At 38.1% G+C, this 21,917-nt stretch overlaps 2 protein-coding genes across 2 annotated transcripts; both read left to right on the forward strand.

Annotated features, from left to right (window-relative positions):
• Positions 1-690: 690 nt before the first annotated feature.
• Positions 691-20,419, forward strand: LOC122651144. The gene is made up of 10 exons (XM_043844467.1): positions 691-2,382; positions 7,017-7,221; positions 8,140-8,351; positions 10,619-10,672; positions 10,792-10,910; positions 11,195-11,312; positions 16,162-16,194; positions 16,465-16,580; positions 16,772-16,835; positions 19,947-20,419. The coding sequence occupies exons 1-10, from the start codon at positions 706-708 to the stop codon at positions 20,286-20,288; spliced, it is 2,940 nt and encodes a 979-aa protein (XP_043700402.1). The 5' UTR covers positions 691-705; the 3' UTR covers positions 20,289-20,419.
• On the forward strand, positions 6,892-13,970 carry LOC122650202 (60S ribosomal protein L18a-like protein). Its single transcript, XM_043843538.1, has 4 exons — positions 6,892-7,221; positions 10,835-10,910; positions 11,195-11,312; positions 13,663-13,970. The coding sequence occupies exons 1-4, from the start codon at positions 7,017-7,019 to the stop codon at positions 13,720-13,722; spliced, it is 459 nt and encodes a 152-aa protein (XP_043699473.1). The 5' UTR covers positions 6,892-7,016; the 3' UTR covers positions 13,723-13,970.
• Positions 20,420-21,917: the final 1,498 nt, after the last annotated feature.

The raw sequence follows: 21,917 nt of genomic DNA on the forward strand, positions 1-21,917 counted from the left end.
GAGGAAGCTATCATAGTATCATTCCGTTTCAAATTTCCAACCATTCAATTCAACCAACCAAAGCTCAGAAGAAGCAGCAGAAACAGAGCGAGAAAGAGAGAGAGAAAGAAATAGTTAGCAACAGTAATGTGAAATCTAATGGAGGTGGAAAGGGTGAAGTAGAAGACCAGGTAAAATAAATAAAGAAAAAGGTTAAGACCTTTTCCTTCATTTTTCTACTCGCAACCGTGTTTTAGACTCTCAGCTTTGTTCAGTCTTACCAGAGATTCAAAGTCTCGAGCAGAGACCAAGCCTCACAATCCTAACTCTGTTTCTCCTCTTTCTCCGTAACTTCTTACCCTTTTTTGTTATTTAAGTATACACCCAGGATTCTTCAACTGTTACATTCCCTTATTTCATTTTTTTCCCCATTGTTTCCTGGTTCTGTGTCACTTGTCTATTTCTTGGTTGCAATTAAAGCTTCCGTTTCTGGGTTCCATTTTCGTTCAGTTTTTGCCTTTTGGGTTCCGTCAAGGGGACTTCTTTACAGTTTCTCCGGTTCTGTTCTCCCTGTTTTTCTAGGTTTCCATTCTGGTTGCCTATTAAAACTCTTTCGATTCATATCTCCTTCTTCCTCCCAAGTTTCTTAGGGGCTTTTTCAATCGTTTTTGTTTTTTTTTATCGAGCGGGTTCTGTAAACAAAGAAGAAGAAGAAATCAAGAAAGCATGGTTTTTCACAAGATTTTTCTATTGTTTCTCCTTTACCTCTATTTCTGTGCTTTTGGTGCCGCTATTGCACGCCCCGGCCAAAACATGTTCAACTCCAATGATTCTGTACTTGTTGGGGTAGAGCTTCCTGATCACCAAGGCTTCAATTCAGTTGCTTCTCCGGCCAATACAGGGTGTGATCTATCACAGACGGAGAGAACTTCGGCTAAACTCTCAGAAGCAGCCGTGCCTGAAGAAAAAGACGACGATGATGCTGATGGGTATGTGGTAGGAAGCGAAGCAGCCCACAAAGGGTCTCTGAAGCTTCATCTCAAACACAGATCAACAACTCAAAGAGCCCAGACAGGGAAGAAAGAATCAGTCACTGAATTTACCTCCAGAGACCTCACCAGAATCCATACACTTCACAAGAGGATCAGAGATAAGAAGAACCAAAACATGCTCGCAAGATTGACGGCCGAGAAGCAGCCACTGCCGGTGCTTAAACAGTTTTCTGCATCAGCAGAACCGGAATCTATTACCGCTGATTCCACTGGCAGCCTTGTGGCTACTCTAGAATCTGGGGTTACCCTCGGATCAGGCGAGTACTTCATGGATGTTTTTGTGGGTACCCCTCCAAAGCATTTCTCTCTGATACTTGATACTGGAAGTGATCTCAATTGGATACAATGTCTTCCCTGCCATGACTGCTTTGAGCAGAATGGTCCCTTTTATAACCCACAAGAGTCTTCTTCGTTTCAGAATATAACCTGCCATGATCCTCGTTGTCAACTGGTATCCTCTCCTGATCCTCCACAGCCCTGCAAAGCTGAGAACCAGAGCTGCCCTTACTTCTATTGGTATGGCGACTTCTCGAACACTACCGGAGATTTCGCTGTCGAGACCTTCACTGTCAATCTCACGACGCCTGCCGGAAAGTCTGAATTCCAGAAAGTTGAGAATGTCATGTTTGGATGTGGGCACTGGAACAGAGGCCTCTTTCATGGAGCAGCTGGATTACTAGGACTTGGCAGGGGCCCTCTCTCATTCTCTTCTCAGCTTAGATCACTCTATGGACACACTTTCTCCTACTGTCTTGTGGATAGGAACAGTGACATGAGTGTGAGCAGCAAATTGATCTTTGGGGAAGACAAGAGTCTCATGAGCCATCCCAATTTGAATTTCACTTCATTGGTGGCTGGAAAAGAAAACCCAGTTGATACATTCTACTATATTCAGATAAAATCAATCATGGTGGGTGGGCAGGTCTTGCAAATCCCAGAGGAGACATGGCAGTTGTCGTCAGAGGGCGCTGGAGGAACCATCATCGATTCCGGCACAACGCTTAGTTACTTTGCCGACCCTGCATATCAGTTAATTAAAGAGGCATTTGCAGAGAAAGTGAAGTACCCTGTAGTGAAGGATTTACCTGTGTTGGATCTTTGCTACAATGTGTCTGGAGTGGAAAAATCAGAGCTGCCTGAATTTGCAATTCTGTTTGGAGATGGAGCTGTATGGAATTTCCCAGTGGAGAATTATTTCATCCGACTGGACCCTGAGGAGATTGTTTGTTTGGCGATATTGGGTATGCCGTCTTCTCTTTCGATATTGGGGAACTACCAACAGCAGAACTTTCATATCTTGTATGATACAAAGAAGTCTAGGCTTGGCTTTGCACCAATGAAGTGTTCTGATGTTTAGAAGCTCTTAAACGTGAGGATGATGGTTAATGAAACAAGGTGATCTGGGTTCATCAATGTAGGACCTGAAGATACAGATGGAATGCAGGAGTCCACACAATCTCTGAAGTGGATGCTGGTGTAGATCCTAGAAGTTTATTCTTATGTATCGAGCTAGATGATTGGAAAACTGTAAAGATATTAGGTTTGTGGGGGAAGGTTCTGAGTTCATTCCCCTCAGAAGAAAGTTAGGAGTAGGACACTTGAAATTATATTTTATCAAAATTTTCCCCATTTTTGAGTTTGGTCTGGTTAGCATTGCTAATGAGTTTATCATACTTTTGTAAAGCAAGAAAGAAGAAAAGAGAAATATACTTTGTTAAACATTTCAGATTTCTCATCCTCCTCTCCCTGGGTCTTCGGCTCCCTTATGATTTAATTTCAAGTCTATGTATGAGAAATCTTAGGATGAGATCCAACTTTAGTTTTTCAGGACCACATAACACATCATTCATAAAGGTGTTCGTTTAATTATTGAATGGGCAGTTATTAGATCTAGTATATAGCTCAAAACAAATTGCAGATTGAATCCTTATTCATGCAAGGTTTGGTGAAACTTTAACCTTCAATTGATGATTATACTTTCAGGCAACCTTGGTTGTACTACCTCTGCAAATTAATAGAGCATCAGCATAGTTCAAATGAGCTTAAAGGTTGGCTTAACATTGAAATCAACAGATCAATATTGAAAGCTTGAATGTTATTAAACAAGGAAATCCTCTCCACGAAACTCAGATTCTCAGAATTCCCACTCTCAGTTCATAATGTAAGAAGGAAGAGTATCCCCCTTCCATGACAGCAGATCCTCTGTGACATGCACACAAGCCACAAGGTTGTCAAGCCGATGCATCACCAATCACAGTAAGGAATAAGAGCATCCAAAGGGTGTTCTGGTAAATACATTCTAACAAATCTGTGCTGAATTGTCCAGAAGAATGTACCGAAACACCTTCCTCATGCACTCTCTTCTCTAGTGATTAGTGCAGAAGCTTTCATATTTACTTGCAGGTCTAGCTAATAGGATTTGAACTTCTGGTTAGGTACTATCATTCAAATGTATACTTGGGTATGAGACAGAGTCTCACCCAGGTCCTAACAAGACCTTTAGTGCCATGGCTTTGAAATTAAACAGAATAGAATGATTGAATAGAATTCCTATAGCCAACCTGCAATATAGGGAGGTATCATAAGAACTTAAAACCAATTTAACAGTGTATTAATGAAAACTAGTTTTCTTACAAGTGATTTGCTATTGCTTCAAACTCACTAAATCATCATTCTAGTAAGATTCTAATTGCTATAAATTCACTGCAACCATCATATGAAAGCACCAACTTCTTAAAGTAATCAGATACCATAAACCGCGTATTTAAGCAATCATTTATTACCATTGAGAAAGAGCAATCCTATAAACTTCTTGACAATCGTAACATCGACATAAGATTGAATTATGTAATAGATCAGAGTTGGAAGCTATTGATTTCTATCCATTTAATTAATCACCATGACATCTCATCAGGGTTTTAAAAAAAGGAATCAATATCTGAATTGGGTTCCAGATTGGCCAGAATCGACCAGATTCTGCAGGAACCCTAGAAATGCTGTATGGATTGCCCGCTCCGGAATGACAGGAATCAGAGAAGTTACCTTAACATAGTTTTTACAAAGATAATTGAGGCTTACATTATTAAAGGACTTGGATAAAATTGTAGGGAGTTTCCATGACATTTACTCATTTCCACAATAGGCAGGTTTATCATGTGTTGGTGTTACTAAATGTTTGAACGATTCCAACCTACTTTTTCTAATTGTGTCCTTTCCTTCTATGAGGCTTTAATGCTTTATCCTGTTTGAATTTCTGTTGCACCAGGACACTTAATTGGGATTTTGTTTGAAAGCTTTCTCAAGTAATGATCAAATGCATTCAGATAGCACAAGTAAACCTCAAAAATAGATTGACATTAAAGATAAAACATTGCTTTAAGAACTAGTAACCACATTTGGCCAGGAAGAAGTTTGTGACCTTTGTCATTCATAGCTGGAGATTTAAAAGCAAAGGTAAGGAATGAATCCACCAAGGCTACCAGTTCCATTATTTCTTCATAAAGGATAAAAGCAAATTCAGGAGTCCCAAATTTGAAATCACTTTTTAACCCTTCCAATGTTTGTTTAATGCTGAAATTTTACAAGATGACATGAATGTAGAGTTATGGGCCAATTGTGAGAATAATAAATTTGATCATTCCTTACAGAAATATACTATTCTTAGAAGATAAGGAATAAGGAGTTGCCACCTAGGTTCTAAGACCCCCAAAAAAAATATATGACTCCATATAAACCAGTTCAACCAAAAGATCGATTCAGATTAGGCTGTGGATTAAGAAAGTGTTAGGCACCCCACTTTACTTGAATCTAATGCATTTACCTACAATTACATTTGACTCTAGGGCTTTTACTTCATTTACCTACAAATACATTTGATCCTAGGGCTTTCTTGTGGGTACCACGATTTTGTATGCAACTATGCAAAGCACTTAGGAAGCAATCCAAAGAAGACTCCTATCCCTCTAAGATATGCCAAGTCAAAATCCTAATATATATTCTATCAAAAAAACAAAAAATCCTAATATATATATATATATATATTTAATGGCCAAAATTCAGATTTCACATTTAAACATTGCTAGTTGGAAGGCCAAGCAGACAAGAAAATGGGATTTGGATCGGGTTGGCGGCCATCATGTTGCGCTCAACTCACAGGCCGCCACATGGCTTCATGCAGATCCAATGGCTAGTAGATGATGGCCTGACATTTTTTTAATTTTGAACGACAATTTTAAATTTTAAAAGACTGTCATCTACCAACCATTAGATCGACATAAAATCCACGCAGCTGCCTGTGAGTTGAACGCAACACCAAGACTGTAGAAGATCAAAATCCCAAGAAATTTGTGGCTCTGATTTTGTAGTGTCCCTCACGCCTCAAGTATCAAAAGCATTGGCACTTAGTATTGATGGTGACCATCCAACAGAAAGAACAAAAAATATATTAAGATTAATAGACTGAAAAATGAAAAGGATAGACATATGATAGGAAAATGCTATGCCCTTTATTTGTTGAAATTTTCTTCCTCCCATGAAGAAATGAAAATGCTACACCCACGTACATTTACATCTTAGAAAATTCTTTTTTATAGCTTTTATCCCCCTATTTAGCACATTGGGCTCCTTTGTAGCGCACATCCAACAGCCCACAGTGCTTGAGCACGCAGCCCAACACCCCGTTTATTTGTTGGGTTGTGTGTCCGAACACTGTGGGCCGTTGGATGGTGCACTACAAACCCTGTTTCGCTATAGAGGACCTAAATTTTGCAGCTTCTCATGTTCATAATCGATGTTGATGTGTTCAAATCATGGTTATAATATTGATATCTGGATTTGAATTGGTCTTGACCAATTACCAATATCGATATGTATCGATCGTATTGAACAATTCTATCCTCAATTTTAATAATAATAAAAAGTTTAGACAAATTTATATCAAACAGGTATTGGTATCAGCTCGGTTGATACTGATATAGATAGGCCAATACAACCAATCCGATACTAATATTTAATTCAAGGGAAAAGGAACATTAACCGATCGTTGTTGGGTACGACTTGTACCTATACCCAAACACTACCCAGTGCGAAAAGATTGGCGCACCCCCTTGGAAGGCAAAAAGGACCAGGGGTGTGCTGGTCTTTTCGTGTTGGACTGTTTCAAAACATTGATATTCGCGAGGCACAACACTGGTTAGTGTTCTTTGTCCCTTAATTCAATGGTTTAAATTCGATCGAGACCTACGTAATCGTTCCTTCAAAATTAAATGAAACCCTGGATGAAATGATGTCAATTATAACCTAAAATGGGGAATAAATAATTGTTTTTTTGTTGGGTACGAACATAATTGTTTTAACAACTTTGGTCAATATTGGTTTAGATATTTTAATTTTTTATTTACAAAATTTTAAAGAATAAATTTATTATGTTCCTTAATACTTAAGCTAAATTCAGATTGTCAACAATAGAGATGTTTGAGAAAATTAAAGTACGAATCAACACTCTACACAATAAATAAAGGCAAAATTTATTGGTCGTGTGCTGTGAAGGAGCATTCGACCACTATTGCATGACCTTAACCATGATTGCAGACCTTTGGATTGGAATCTTTCGTCAATATTGCATTAGTTCAACATTTTTTTGTTGCATCTGAAAAAAAATGATTGGAGCAGAGGATATCATACGTGGGAACAAATAGTCTCTATGTTCGCCACGTGTACGGTCAATTTTAGAAGACCTTCTTGGCGCGTAAAGTCTTACCTACGCGAGTCCCGCTTTACTATTCCAGATTTCCAGATAATAGCGTAAACTGTCATGACAATAATAATATATCTTGTGGGCAACGCTAGGATAGGGATAGCCGGTCTTCTCATCTGCAAATTATTTGTGAATCTTTGAGAGAAAGAGGAAGACCACGATCAGATCGAACCAAGAGAGGGAAACCCTAAACGTAGAATCGTGGGTTCCTTTCCTTTTTTTCTCTGAAGATGAGTGAAGAAGGGAAGAGCAGAGGATTCGTGGGTGGTGATGACCAGCAACAACAACAACAATATGGAACATTTCAAGGTGTTCCCAGTTATCCTCAGCCTCAGACGGTGATCGGAATCCCTCAGCCGGTTCCCCCGCCGGGTGTGGGTTCCCCTTATCCTTCTGCTCCTCCTTACTACGCTCACGGCTATCAAGCCGTTCCAGGTATAGGTCTCCCATCTTCAATTTTCGAGGTATTTCTTTTAACGGAGGATCATTCCTGAATACCTTTGATTTTCATTGAGAATTTGTTGATCTTGACGAGAACTTTATGATTAGGCGTAGATTTTGATAAAAAGCAATGGTCTTTCTGATTTCTTGCGTCTTTCAACCTCCTTTTCTTGGGGGAGGGGGGGGGGGGTGGAAACAAGGTCTCTGAGATGGTCACATGTAGGACACTTCAAACGTTTCCCCCCCCCCCCCCCCACTAGATTTCAGCTCTTGAATTGGTCATGAACGCATAGTTTGTAGGTAGAGGAAGCTAATTTGAAGGAGGGTTGAAAAACAGAAAGAGAGCCATGATACTTCCTTCTCCCCTTTCCCCCCTTGTAAGAGTATAGCTTCAATACGGGACTTTTGGTTATGTATGAGAACAATTTTGTCTGATTTGGTGAGCTCGGAGTTGCTGGCATCTATACAAGTAAAATGAGATTATGGCCACAGGAAAATTTGTGAAGAACTAGTTTATAACTAAACCTCCATGCTAAGCAGCTTTTCTCACATATGCACTGATTCAGTTTCAATTTATAATATTCATATACCCATCTAATTTTGTGATCTTAATCGTTTTGGGGTGGTGAGCATATTGTTCAGTACGATCTCAATTCCCTTACAACTTAGCTCTTCTTATGCGGGGAAAATGTTGTTGATGTTCCTGCCTTTTCTCCTGAGAATGTTGTATAGTTACTCTACCTCTGTCTTTTTTCATTTAAAGATCTCTCTATCTTGCAAATGAATTTATATATCTTGAAAATGATTTCAATGTAAGCATAGTTGCCTTTTGAAAATGAGGATTCTTTGTCAAAATTAATTTAGCCAGTGGAGTATGGGGCATATAAATGAACTTGGCTGGGGTTGTAATAGATTGGAAGATCATAAATGAAAGTGGAGAATGTGAAGGTGATCAGCTGGCTAAAGAAATAGGCACTAGTACTGTGTACAATGAAGGGAACAAGGTAGGGTTCCAAACTCTTAGAATCCCAATGGAGAAGGTAGAACATATAACAATTCAAAATCCTGGAATAAAGTCAATTACAATTGGATTGGGTGAAGTGATGGAGGAAGAACCTTCAAAGGTAAAATGAATAAAATGCAGATATTTTATTTCTACTCAAGATGGTTGATACGGAAATGGATTATTAGGAAAGTGAACTATGTTATGTCCTGTGTTTTTCTTTTCTAATATGTTTTCTGCAATATGGTTTATATGGCAGTTACTGTTTGATTATTTGTATAAAGAAAAGGAAATATGTTTATGTGTATCACATACATATATCTTTACATATGGATGAAATTTTTTCTTTTAAAAGAATGGTCTGATGTAGGACAGCTTCTGGATACCACAAATTCTATATACAGTTAGGGTTTCACTGGTTCAACAATTGTAATAGTTCTCAAACATTGATAGGTGCAGCCACAAGACTGCAGTAAGCTAGGCTAAATTGAAGAATATTGCTGCTTTTGTGACAGAAAAGGAGTCCTATTAGCACTGGAAATGCTCAAATTAGGGTTATTCTGGGCAAAAAGATGATAAATGAATGTAGTGGTTAGGTTTAATGGAATAAAGGTTTTGGTGAAAATGGACTAGAGTTTTATGGTCTAGTACAGGCTCCGTTATGAGTAGACAGGGAATAGGAAGTATGAGAAATCAGTCCAAGGGTCAGAGATTTGAGGGTGCGTGAATAGGTGAAGGTTAGGGTTGATGGAACGGGTTATGAAGATGATGTGAAGGTGATTTGACGATGAAAATAATGGTGAAAGAGAGTAATGGTTTGATGTTAAAGAAACATAGGGAAAAAAAATAGAAGATATGATAGAAGAAGGATAGTTTGGATAGATAGGATAGGATGCTCAAAAAAAAAGTTCAGTTATTCCAAAAATAAAAAAAGGTTATTGTTCACATGAACAGTACCACAAGTTACTGTTCATGCGAACAGTGCTGTGGGCCATGTGGACAGCTGGCATAGAAGATTAGATGTTGCCAATATCATATCCCTAGTTGCTATTTCATTAGTTTCTGTTTTGAAATAGATCTAGTTTATACTTTGTTAGTTATTTGTTTTTAAATTAGAGTTTCTATTTAAAAACAAATAGAAACTTTCTAAGTCAAGTCTAGCTGAGTTAGAGTTTTAATTTTAGTTACCTTCTGAGTCAAGTCTTAGCTCTTCTAGAGACTTTCTATTTTTATTGTTTCTATTTTGGGCTCAACCCTTGTGTCTATATAATGTAATGCCCTTAGAGGCCTCCACATGGTTTAATGAATAAGGCTATGTTGTTGTTTCACAATGCATTGTCCTGAGAGAGGCTGAGAAGGGTGAGATGCCCAGGATGAAATAGCCAACCCCAGCAACGGTGAGAGGCTGTGGGTGAGAGACCCGAAGTAGAGAGTGAGAGGCTCAATCCAAACTATCCTTCTTCTATCCTATATCCTATTTTTCTTTTTCTTTTTTTATTCTCATGTGTGATACTGTGATTTGCTACAAGTCCTGCGATCGCAGACTAAATCTCCTGCTGAATAAAGTGATCGATTTCCTATTCTGTCCAGCAATTGAATATCAATTTTCAGCATCAATTCTGACCTATCATCTCAAGTTGTACGTGTCATACTACTGTAGAGTGGTTCTTAGTTGAACTGACTTCTACATAATGGAAAGTAGGAGGAAGAAGAAAAAGACCTCTCCTAAAGAAACTAACGACCCTAGAAAGACCTACTAATTAGCAAAAAGTACAAATAAATACCGAAAGAAATTTGACCCCCCCAAAAAATATTTAAATGAAGCTCGACGAGGCCAACAAACCATTGAGGCTATGGCTCCCCACCCCCCAAAAGATAAAAACATCATATCCACTTAATTGCAGAACTACCACAGCACCTAATCTTTCTGATTTACTAGATGGACAGCAAAATTATGTTGACTTTGTATCATATTTGTTCAGCCATATCAACCATCGAGTGACATAGACTCCAACAATAAAAGACACATTGTGTGGGCTCCACAAACAAAAGCAAAAAATCCAAGAAAGCCCACATAGTAACAATTACAAAGCCTGTAATAGTTCCGTGCGGCAGATCAAGGTGTAGTAACTACATATGTCTGGAAAGTGTTGCGGTCCGTCCCATCTTTGAGGTCTACCTGGATGGATGTTGATTAGTGTGGTGGAGGAATTTATTGGGAGCTGTTCTGTATCTGTCCAAGTTGAACATCCCATTATCTTAGGTGATTGTATCCTTTGTCAGCGAAGTTCTTGCAGAATAACTAGCTAGAAATTTGACCCAGGAGATATTATGTATCTTAGTCCTTCTACTCTGGCCTAAATTCCTTTTGTGTTTCTTTTTGGACAGCTGCCCTCCCTCTTTGATATAGCTATCCTATTTGGTCCGCAGCTTTTGTCATTCGTAAATGCATGTGTGTTCCAGACTAGACAAGAATTCTCTACAAATTCACCTTTTAAATTATTTTGTACTTCAGCTTTTATCTTGAATAGGTCTGGTAAATTTTCATTTCATACTCACAGATACCAGCATCCATTTTACCAGTTCATTTTTGCTGGTTTTCAGTTTATGCAGTTGCTGAAGTAAGACCTGTAAGAGAGCGCCACCTTCCTTGCTGTGGTATTGGTATCGGCTGGTTATTGTAAGTTCAAAAACTTGGTTCTTTACAACTGTGTTTTCATTTTTAAAATAAATTCATGCATATCTGTGAAAATACACTATTTTTCCCGCTGGCCAAAATTATAATTGAAATGGTCCTTTTTCTGATGAAAGATGAATAAATTCATGTTCCAGACATAATTTTCTTTTTGCTTCAAATATTTGGTTCAGATGATATATCTGTTGAGACCATTTAAAAAGTAATAATTTTATTGGTGTTTATTCATAAATGGGTGTGATTGATTATGAAATATTTGTGTTTCCCAGTTTTATCTCCGGTTTCTTTCTTGCGGCCATCCCCTGGTATGTTGGAGCAATCATACTGCTTTGTGTCAGGTCGGTAGATTACAGAGAGAAACCTGGTCTCATCGCTTGTACCGTTGCTGTAAGTATTCCTTATGTACCATTTCATTCGAATATGAAGGACCATCTGGTTATCGTTTTGCCTTTGTACATATCTTATCCAAATTTTATACCATAATCTTTTACTCTAACTTATAGCTCATATGTTTACTATTTCTTTTCATCTGTTCTTCCATGCATCAAGAGCTGTGGCATTTGTTAAAGCTGCTTGACTTTATCTATGGCTATTGTTTTTGTTTTGTCCCTTTTTTTCTTGCACGCAAAATTTTTAAGTTGTATTGTTTCAGTTGTTTCAATATTTCAAGTTTAATGTTGGGTATTTGATTCCTTTTTATTTATTATTATTACTATTGTTGTTGTTATTTTGGTGCGGTCGGAGTGAATAAGAATTTTAATAAGGAGAATGAGGAAAAGATAACAAATCACAGCCTTCAAGACAATTGGCTAGAACAAACAAGACAATGACAACCGAAGATTGCAAGAGGGAAGAAAATCTCACAGCATCCAGGGTCTTGAAACACCTTTTTTGGGAAGATCACGTAATTGGCTGAAAATACCTAATGCCAGAGTGTCCCTTGGATGACACACACCTGAATTGCTTAAACTACATTATAGTAATTGCTCTCTACAACTCATTTATTTAATTTTTTTTTCCTGTTAAGTTATTTCTTCTTTCATTTGAGAGCTCAAGGATGTTAATTTTGGTATTGTGTTTGGAACTGAACAACTTAAACGAGGTTGAAGGTTGGGACTAAATCCATCTTGAATAATAATTGGAGGAGAGCCACTCTGTGATATCAATCCCTGCTCTCTAGACTATAAATAAAAGAGAAATACATAACCTCATTCTCTTTCTTATATTGGAAAATTGTACATACATTAGGAGGTCTTTGTGTTTGTTTTCAGAGTGAAAAAGAAAACGAAAAAATAAAAAGAAGCATAGCTATCATAGAGCCTCAGAGCGTCTAGAGTAATTCTAGAAGAAAAAAGTATTCCATCCTTTCTTTCAGATATTTGAAGTCTTGGTTATCGCATGCCTAGTTTTGCCAGATCTTAGATATTGACCATAATCTTTGCTCTAGTGCATTTCATATCTTGGGATGGATCTTATTTCAAGATCGAATTGAGATTCCATGGCCAATAAAAAACAATTTCGTCCGGATAAGTGATCAAAGTATCATTGATGACAAAAAGTAACAACAGAACAAGAAAACCCATGACTGACCACGATCTACAAAGGAAAGCTTTCCCCAAAGAATATAAAAGGTCTAACCACCCCTTACTTGGCTAAGTCACCAGCTTCCTTGTTCACCAGTCTTGGCATCGAAGTGAAGAAAATCCAGCCGGGTTTAAGAGTTGAATAAATCTAATGAGAAGAGAATACTGTTATGGATCATTATCAGCACATCTACAACAACAACAACAACAACAACATCCAAACAAGACAAAGGAACACCGAGGTCTAAATAGAGTATCATGGATCGTTCCTGCTCTAATGAGAGCTTAGTTTTGTGATAGCAGTTCAACTTGACATACTTCTTACTTCTTGGGGAGAAAACATGATAAGTGCATAATGATTGTTTCTCCCAGAGAAGAAGAGACAATTGAAGCTTGCAAAAGCACTTACATCACAGAGGTAGCATTTGCACATGGCCTTTTAGTCAATCAACCATATCTCTTCTTCCACCCTTTGATTGAGCTGGTATTTCTGCTTTGGGAAGATTTATGAAGTCCATGGAACTTTCTCGATTCCAATGCAACTTATCCTAAGGTTATGTTTGCCTAAAGCCCTAAACTCTTATGCGATGTTTGCAACCTGCAAATAAGCTTTTTGATTAGGTTCTGGGAGGAGTTTATACATTGCTTATAAAACTAGATTTTGATTAATGTTCAAAGGTTTACCAATTGACTCTATTATTGATATAATGTGTTTGTTGCAGCCCTAGGTTTTATGGTTTAAGATTGATTCCATTTGTTGTCTAGATCATCTCATATCCTAGTTCAGTTAAGCATGCTGAGAAACTTGATCAGATTTTACTAGTGCAGCTTGACTTCAGGTGTTAGCAGTTGGCTGTTTTGTTGAGCATTGGTTAATAACTTAATATTAGTGTTTATTGGTCAGTTGTAGTTCACAACTTGGGGCGAATTGAAGGCTTTGTTGCTATGTATGAGTAGACACATGGACTTAAGTTTTTGTTTGGATTAGTTGCTCTTTATTATCCAACTGGTGCCTGTCCATTCTTTTCTCATCCTTTTTTTCTATTTCTTGTTGCTGGATTTTTTCTCTTTTTAATCCAAATTTATTATTCGGATATTGTTTGCTTCTAAGCTTTTGTTAGTTAGCAATCTGAAAACTGAATCAAACTTGGCAGGCTATTCTCGCCGCAATTGCTGTCTTTCTTGGTCTAACGAAGGGAACTCATGACTGGTGATCCCCCCCGAGGAAGGTTCTACAGAAAAAATAGATGTGTACATTATACACTGAATTCTGAAATAATCATTTTGGTGTTGTTATTATTATTATTATTTTTCCCATCTGATCTTTTGTGCAGGATTCAATTTGTTTAAAAATACTCTATACTCTCAAAAGTGATCATGAAGTTATCTGGCGTCTGTATCAATCTATACAACAAATGCTTCTATGTACGAAACTGCAATATAACTTTTTTTATTTTGTGGATATACAAGATTAGAGTAGTGCAATTTTCTTATATGGTCAAGTTTAGTTCATATATTGAAAATTTCAATGATTAATTCTACTGGGCATCTAAGCCTTTGTATGCTTTGAGAACACATCAATGCAAAGGACTGCAACTCGGCTGGGCCTTAGTTGGGGGTGAAACCCAGACCAAACCTGGAAACTGAGTAGGCAAAGTCATTTCTTTAGAATCAACAGGAATCCAATTTTGGTTTACCAATCAAACTGAAACTCATAAACAGTGCCATTCGGGACGACTGTGTGTGTGGTTGTATAGATATATGGTGGAATCTGATTTGGAAAATGAAAAAATAAAATAAAATAAAATAAAGGGAAAAAAATCTCTACTTGGTGGTGTTTCCTAAACCCTTTCAAAGGGCACCGTGAGATACCCAGGTGTGCTCATCCATTGACCCAGATGCTTGTGTAGAGACCATGCGACCAAGTAGTGATCTCTTGCTCATAAATAAATGAAAGGAAAATGTAAATGGGATATAGGAGCCATGTCCAAACAAACAACATGACCCTGTCATCCCCATGAAAGGCGGAAATCCCACCTCTGAGATGCCAATTCATGATCTCATTGACTGTTGTGTGCACGTGGCCCCTGTGCTCCCCCATGAAAAAAATAAAAGGAGAAAAGGGTGCGAATTTGTGAAAAATTCCTTCTATTCCTTTTTAGTCAAACCTAGCTCGACATCGGATCCATTGTACATTTGTACAACCCAATCTAATATAATCCAGCTCGGGTGGGATGAAGACCACACAGAGACACATGAGGCAAATTGTGTTTGTTGGGCATGGTTCACTCAAGAAGGGCATGCTCAGCGGTCTCTCTAGCAACCCCACACCAGGGGTACAACTTAGAAGTTACCACATTCCTGCGCTGAAGGTTAGCATGAACATCAATAGCATTTATGCAGTCCTTCCAGATCATAGAATTTTCTACATAGCCTTGGGGATAGAGCTGATTCTGGCGCTAAAGGTGGAAGTAGATGGAGAAAGGGAGGAGTTCAAACGGAGCCCTTTATGGTGGGGCCCCTAACAGATCCTGTTCTGGAAATGCTTAGAGCTTAGGGGGATCAGATGGAGTAAACAAATTCCTCAGTTTTGAAATGTCCAATAGTGCCTCACTAGTGATAAGCTTAGAGATCCAAACAATTGCGCAAGTTGGGTGCTCGGGGGAATGCTCTTTTTAGTCTAAGAGAGAGGGAACCCAAGCGTCGCTCCATACATGAATACCTCCTCTACTATTCCTCCATAGTAAACCTTTTTGAAGTAAGGCTCTACCTTTTAATATATGCTCCTCCAGGGCTGAGTCCCAGGTTGTGCTTACAAAAGATTGCCATCAGGGTTATAAATGGTACATAACAGACGAGCCCACAAAGAATTTTGATTGGTAAGAAGTTGTCATCCTAACTTTGCTAATAAGACTACATTTTGAATGAGAAGGTCTCCAGTGCCAAGCCCACCATCAAGTTTTAGCTTGCATAAGCAATCCCAAGTAATCCAATAAATTTTCATTTTATCTTTCTTTTGCCCCCAGAGGAATTTATATCCCATTTTGCCCATCGGGGAACTTGAAATAAAAAAGGGCAGCCTTTCTAAATCTATATGTTAATTCAACCAGGAGTAACTGAGTTATAGATTAACCTACTAGACCATGACTACCTTCATTGGCTAACTTATGAGCTATATTGACCCACTATCTACCCACATACCTAATTGGATTAAGTTTTTCTCCATCCATAGAGGACGTCATTAACCCACCATCCTAGGATTCACAAATCCCTCTTAGGGTTTTTATATGTTCCAAAATACCCTCTCGATATCCTTTCCCACCCTGTGGTGAATGAGATCTCATTCACCCTGAAATGTCGCATAAAAGATTGAGATGTCTTCTTCTTAGTTTAGAAAATCGTCGAAGCCTTCCTTCTTTTTCAGCCCAACTTGTCTGAGTTGATGTTATCTAGTCCAAGCCCATCCCAGCCCAGCCCAGCCCAGCCTAAGCTGAACCAGAGTCCCCGACCCAAGTTGTACACAATTTAGGGTTTTGTCCCAAACCCTCAGACCTAGTCTCTGTCATATTTAACCGAAAGAAGAGTACCCGCAACAACTGAGGGGGAAGAGGAGGAAGAAGAAGAAGGAGAAGGCGCTTCCTGGTTTTTGCTAGAATCTCTTCGTTGCTGAAATGGTTACTTTCAGGGTGAGCTTCTCGCTTCTTTCCTCCATTTCGTGTTGTTTTTAAGATTTAGTATGTTCTCAGCCCGAATCTAAGTTTGCTAGATCTCTGTTTTCGTGAAATGTAGCTCTGAATTTTCGGGTTCGCAACAAGTTTTTACTTATCGGATCTATGATTCCCGATTGGCAGTGGAATCTCTTTCAATTAGCATATTAAAGGAACCATTTGTCGTCAGGGTTTTTGTTTTGTTATTTTTAAATGTATTGATGGGTGTGTTTTGTGTTTGCGATCCAGTTTCACCAGTATCAGGTGGTCGGGAGAGCACTCCCAACTGAATCGGATGATCACCCGAAGATCTACCGGATGAAACTCTGGGCTACGAACGATGTTCGTGCAAAATCGAAGTTCTGGTAAGGGCCTTAAACCCTAACCTTTAATATTTACTGCTTGTACTGGTTTTTATTCGTTTGGTTGGGTCTTATGTGTCACTTGTTACTTCTGTGACGATTAATCGGGTCTTATCGTTTCAGTTGGATGATCCTATCATTATGTGATTATTATAATTTTTTTCTTGATGAGTTTCTGTTGTTGATTCACTAAGGTATTTCTTGAGGAAGCTCAAGAAAGTGAAGAAGAGCAACGGACAAGTGCTTGCAATCAATGAGGTAGGTTTTGCATTGTACATTTGTTGGTGTGTTGGTTGCTATGTTATATGAAAATCGTTAATTGGATTGCATGGTGGCGTTTGGCAGTATCATTAGTGTGTGATGTTCTTACAACCAAGCTGTTGCTTAAGATGTCAAATATTCAAAAGGAAGACTAATAATATTATATTGTTTCATATTCGCCCTAAAGGAGTCTAGAGAGTAGATCATCAAATGTGGGAATTGGATTTTGGTGCATGTTGAGTGATCAGACCTGTCGAGCCTGGTAATTCAGCGTTATTAATCTGGATAATCAAATCCATTTGAAGTCAGGCTAACCCAGCTATAATGGAAGTACATTTTTGTTTCCTTGAATGTCTTGCTATTTCAATGTAGAGTCTAAAGGGTAGATGTAGATTGTCAAATGTGGGAAATTGGATTTTGGTGCATGTTGAGTGATCCGACTCGTCGGGCCTGGTAATTCTGGATAATCAGATTCAAGTGGACTCGGGCGATCCAGCTACATGGAAGGATATTATTTATTGCTGTTTCAATGCCCGTTTTATTCTAAGAAATCTGTTTTCCTTTCTTTTTCTTCCTATATTGTTTCAATGGTTGACGTACTATTAGTATGCATTATAAAATGATCGACAAAGTGGATTATTAATTGGGTTCATGGTCATAGGAATGAGAGTTAAGGTATTTGTATTGCGAAGTCAAAATTTGTGAATTGGCAGTTACTCAAGCATGTATTTTGTCTTGTTGATAAAAATGCAATGCAGAAGTAAATGAATAATTATGAAAGTTCCAAAAGAAAATCTTTTCATATATCTCAGAGAGTACATCAGTTCTCCTCCAGTCCGTTTTTGAGTTGGGTTAGGGGAACACCAAGCAATTTCCTTCACACATCCATCCAAACATATAGGCTTTTGGGCCTTGGAAGGTATATATGAGATGTTATTTATAGCCATAATGTGTATACAAACAATCAAAGTTTTGCTAGGTATAGAGTAACATAATGTTATTTATAGCCATATGTCTTTGGTATAGGGTAACATGGATGCTCTTTATCAAAGCTTTGCTAGGTGTTTACTTGCTTGATAGGAATCTTGTGGTTGTTTTTTCAGTGTATGCTTGCATATGCTGGCTTTGGTAGGTGTTTACTCGCTTGGTAGGAATCTTGGTGGTTGTTTTTCAGTGTATACTCGGTTACTCGCATATGCTGTAAAGGAGTTGTTCAGTAACCCAGTGAGTCTAGCTGGCTCCCCAATATCTTGTTCCTCTAAAACAGTATCATTTACATTCTAAGGGGTTGAAGTGATGCCGTATGAAAGGATTAGTATAGTTGAAGTTATGGAGAGGACTTAATAGTGTTTGTGATCTCTCTCTCTTACACACACAAAATAGAGAGTGAGAGAAAATGATAATGTTAACAGGTCAGGTCTGCCATTTATTTGCATGTGTAGGTAAGATTTTTATTTTCCCTAAAATAAAGGTTTTCTTCCCCGTGTTGTTTGCTAGCTTTGTGTCTTATACTAATTTATTTTATATTATTTTGATTTGATGACAACAACAACAACAACTCAGCCTTATCCCAACTAAATGGAATCAGCTACATGGTTCTTTTCCCTCCAATCAGTTCTATTCGAGGTCATACTTGATGCAAGGCCTAAGCTATACATGTCTTTCCTCACCGCTTTTCTTACGGTCATTTTAGGTCTGCCCTAGGCTCTTTTAGTTCCTTCAATTTGAATCAAATCACTCTTCCGTACTCCATTGAATATGGGCATACCACCTCAAATGATTTTTTCGTAGCTTACCATGCATTGTAGAAGCATTCTAGAGGGTTTACTGTTGCGAACTCTTACCTGAAATCTCTGTTTGAAAGGGCTTCTATTGAGGGAGTTATTGCTGTTGACATTGTGTTGATTTTTCTGCCTCTGTTCATGATCGAGAGGTTGAAGATAACCTCCTCGCATTGTTCAACTAAAATCCCCATTATTCCAACGTCCCATATTTACCTGATTCTACTTCATTCTATTCCTTCTCCATCTTTTATTATTCTCCAGAAATAACTTCCTTTGATGCATTGCTTCCAGACCATAAACTTTAATCTTCTTTTTTTGTTGGTCTTGGAATTTAGAGTATTTACAGGATTGCTATTACATCTTTGAATTGAGGTATTTACTATTCTTATGGGCCCATATTGAACCCAACACAAGGGTTTGGAAACTGGGATCATATCAGTTACCTATGCACCACTTTGTTTTTTATCTCACCGGTGTATGTACTATTGCCTATGGTTTATATTTACTCCAGTTACTTTTCTTATTTGTCAATATACTGGGTATGTATATTTCATCCCTGCACATTATTTGGGAGTCATCTTTCTTACATTCTTCCATTCTGTCCTCCTTTCATCCTCTCTGACCTTAATTTCTGTTAAATGTTCTCATTTAAAGTTTTAGTAACATGTCTTATAGTTCACCTTATATTTTGTACATGCTTGTGTTGCCCTCAGTTTGTCTTGCCTTTTTCTTTGTTTTAATTTATATAATACAATATCTAGGGACAAATGTGCATATTGAGATTATCTAGGTGCGTTACTATCCAGTTTTCTAGTTATTTTTTTCCTGTCTTTGTAGTATCTTCGTTGGAGGAATGACATTGGGCTTAGTTTCTGCACCTCATAGTTTTTAAAACAACTAAACTGGCATCATAGACCGGTCAAATAGGGTTTTAACTGGAACCAACCAGTGTTGTGTTCCTCTGTTATCACTTTTGTACTTTGATTTCAAAGAAAACTTGCACCTTAGTTGGGAAAAGGGAGCCACCACTTTCTTTTAGCTTACGGTCCAGTCCGAATGCTGTTAGTGCATCTACACATACAGTTATTGTTTATGAAGTTACAGACTGGATGTATTTATACATGAAGTTGTGATACAGTTCTCTTTTTGTTCAATTGATATGAATGGAACATATTCCCTGGACAAAAGCATAATGATATTATAAATTTTTAAGATTCTGTTGACCATCTCCTATCAAAAGTTCTGTAATCCTCTTCTTGACATGGCTTACATAATACTTTGAGAAACAAAATGATTTTGGTTCTGATCTTGCTATTGGTGGCAGATTTTTGAGAAGAATCCTACCAAGATTAAGAACTATGGGATTTGGCTGCGTTACCAAAGCCGGACTGGATATCACAACATGTACAAGGAATACCGTGACACCACTCTTAACGGTGCTGTTGAAGACATGTACAATGAAATGGCTTCACGCCACAGAGTGAGGTTCCCTTGCATTCAAATCATCAAGACAGCCACAATCCCAGCCAACCTCTGCAAGAGAGAGAGCACCAAGCAATTCCACAATGCCAAGATCAAGTTCCCCTTGGTGTTCAGGAAGGTTAGGCCACCAAGCAGGAAGCTGAAGACCACATACAAGGCTTCCAAGCCAAACTTGTTCATGTAATTCTGAACTTTCAACGGCTTCAGGTTGCATAGAGAAAGTTTGAGGTTAGGATTTACTGAGAATCTGAAATTTTGTCATCGATTATGAAGTACTGTTCATCAGAAATTTCTTTCAGTTATATTAGATTTGTGTTGTTTTAAACCCAGGTGGAGCTTAACTTTTGAGGAAGAAGATTTTTCTAATGTTAGACAATATCGCTTGATATGTTAAGACAATTATATGATGATATTTATGTTTTGTGAATTTAAGCCATACTCAAAATGGGTTTATTGTGATTGTGATCATATCAAGGTTGCTGGTGATCATCATTTTATAAACGCATGTGCTAAATTTTAATGCCATCATGGTGTTAAACTGTTAATGATGTGGTTTGGGGACCACTTAATGGTATATGCGCTTTTTGCAGAAAAGCCAGTTAGGAGTCCCTTGGAGAACATTAGATCACCCCAATTTTTTTCTCTTTCCGATCTTTCTAGTGTGAATTGGTTTGTAGAGGTGGATGTGCTGTTGGAGAGCTCATGCTCATTCCCTGGGACCGGCCAAAGGTTTTTATAGATTTAAAAACATTTTTTATGTTGGTCAAGCCTTGTCTGCGGTCATAATCTCTGAGATTAATGTATGTCTATATGTCAGCAAATTTGTTAATAGTGTTTTTAATTCATTGGAGTGTCGTTATTTCTTCTTGTTTTTTGAATCCCGAAATACTTTTCGCACTATTTTAGGAGTCCCTTCTAAGGTCCGAGTGTCTAACCACCAGAGCCGGTGAAGGATCGTGCATAATGGAGTAGCCATGGTAGGGTTAAAGAAGGAATTTCAAAGCTTTTCCTCCAAAGGGACTGTAATGGTTTTGTGCAAATGAGATATAAAACACACTTTGGATGGTGTGGTCCCCTTGCTTTGTGATATGACTTCTCAAGTCTTTTTTACGACAAATGTAAGAGTTAATTACTTGGATTCAACTCCCAGAAGTTTGATGGGTCATTTCATTTTAACCAGGTGGTAAACAATCACAACGATCCAACTGCAGCTCTAATCATCTACCTATTCCTTGGTATCTACTTAGATGGTGGGTGGCACGTTAAATTATGGTTTAAAGTAGGCATAATTCGGATCCAAATCCAGTTGGAATTGGTCGAGATTCACCGGAATCAGTCTTGACACTCACCAGTCATGGAGCTGAGAACCTGGTTTGAATCGATCGATTTAACCCGGTTCCTTGAACCATACGTTAAATCTGACCATTGTTCGGGTCGACCAGTTAAACTATCACTTGGCCACTTGGCCACTTGGGGAGGCATATGGTTTCGTTTAGCTGTATTTTTTTTTTGGGGGCAAATTTTACGGACACCCCCTGTAAGTATCCAATATATCACGGACATGCCAAACTTTGAAAAAAATATCACAAACTACCCTTACTTTATGTTTTGATTTCAACTTAGTCCATTCCATTAGGTCTCTGCAGTTAAGTTGCTGTTAGTTCTTTTTTAATGACAAAATTACCCTTACCACTGGGTGAACTTCCTATAAAACCCTTAAGGGTAAAACCCAGAGTGAAATGTCATATTTCAGGCTATTGAAGGAGAGATTGAGCATCTTTAAATCTCACAAAGATGAAATGCAGGTGGCAAT

Source organism: Telopea speciosissima, chromosome 2, assembly GCF_018873765.1.
Source record: "Telopea speciosissima isolate NSW1024214 ecotype Mountain lineage chromosome 2, Tspe_v1, whole genome shotgun sequence".
NCBI classification, from domain to species: domain Eukaryota; kingdom Viridiplantae; phylum Streptophyta; class Magnoliopsida; order Proteales; family Proteaceae; genus Telopea; species Telopea speciosissima.

Excerpts from the sequence above, each read along its gene's own strand:
- LOC122651144 (XM_043844467.1), top strand. The coding sequence starts at position 706 with ATGGTTTTTCACAAGATTTTTCTATTGTTTCTCCTTTACCTCTATTTC. Across the intron at positions 2,383-7,016 it reads CACCAATGAAGTGTTCTGAT|ATGAGTGAAGAAGGGAAGAG; the intron begins GTTTAGAAGCTC and ends TTTTCTCTGAAG. Across the intron at positions 16,581-16,771 it reads CGTGCAAAATCGAAGTTCTG|GTATTTCTTGAGGAAGCTCA; the intron begins GTAAGGGCCTTA and ends TGATTCACTAAG.
- LOC122650202 (XM_043843538.1), top strand. The coding sequence starts at position 7,017 with ATGAGTGAAGAAGGGAAGAGCAGAGGATTCGTGGGTGGTGATGACCAG. Across the intron at positions 10,911-11,194 it reads ATTGGTATCGGCTGGTTATT|TTTTATCTCCGGTTTCTTTC; the intron begins GTAAGTTCAAAA and ends TGTGTTTCCCAG. Across the intron at positions 11,313-13,662 it reads TCATCGCTTGTACCGTTGCT|GCTATTCTCGCCGCAATTGC; the intron begins GTAAGTATTCCT and ends CAAACTTGGCAG.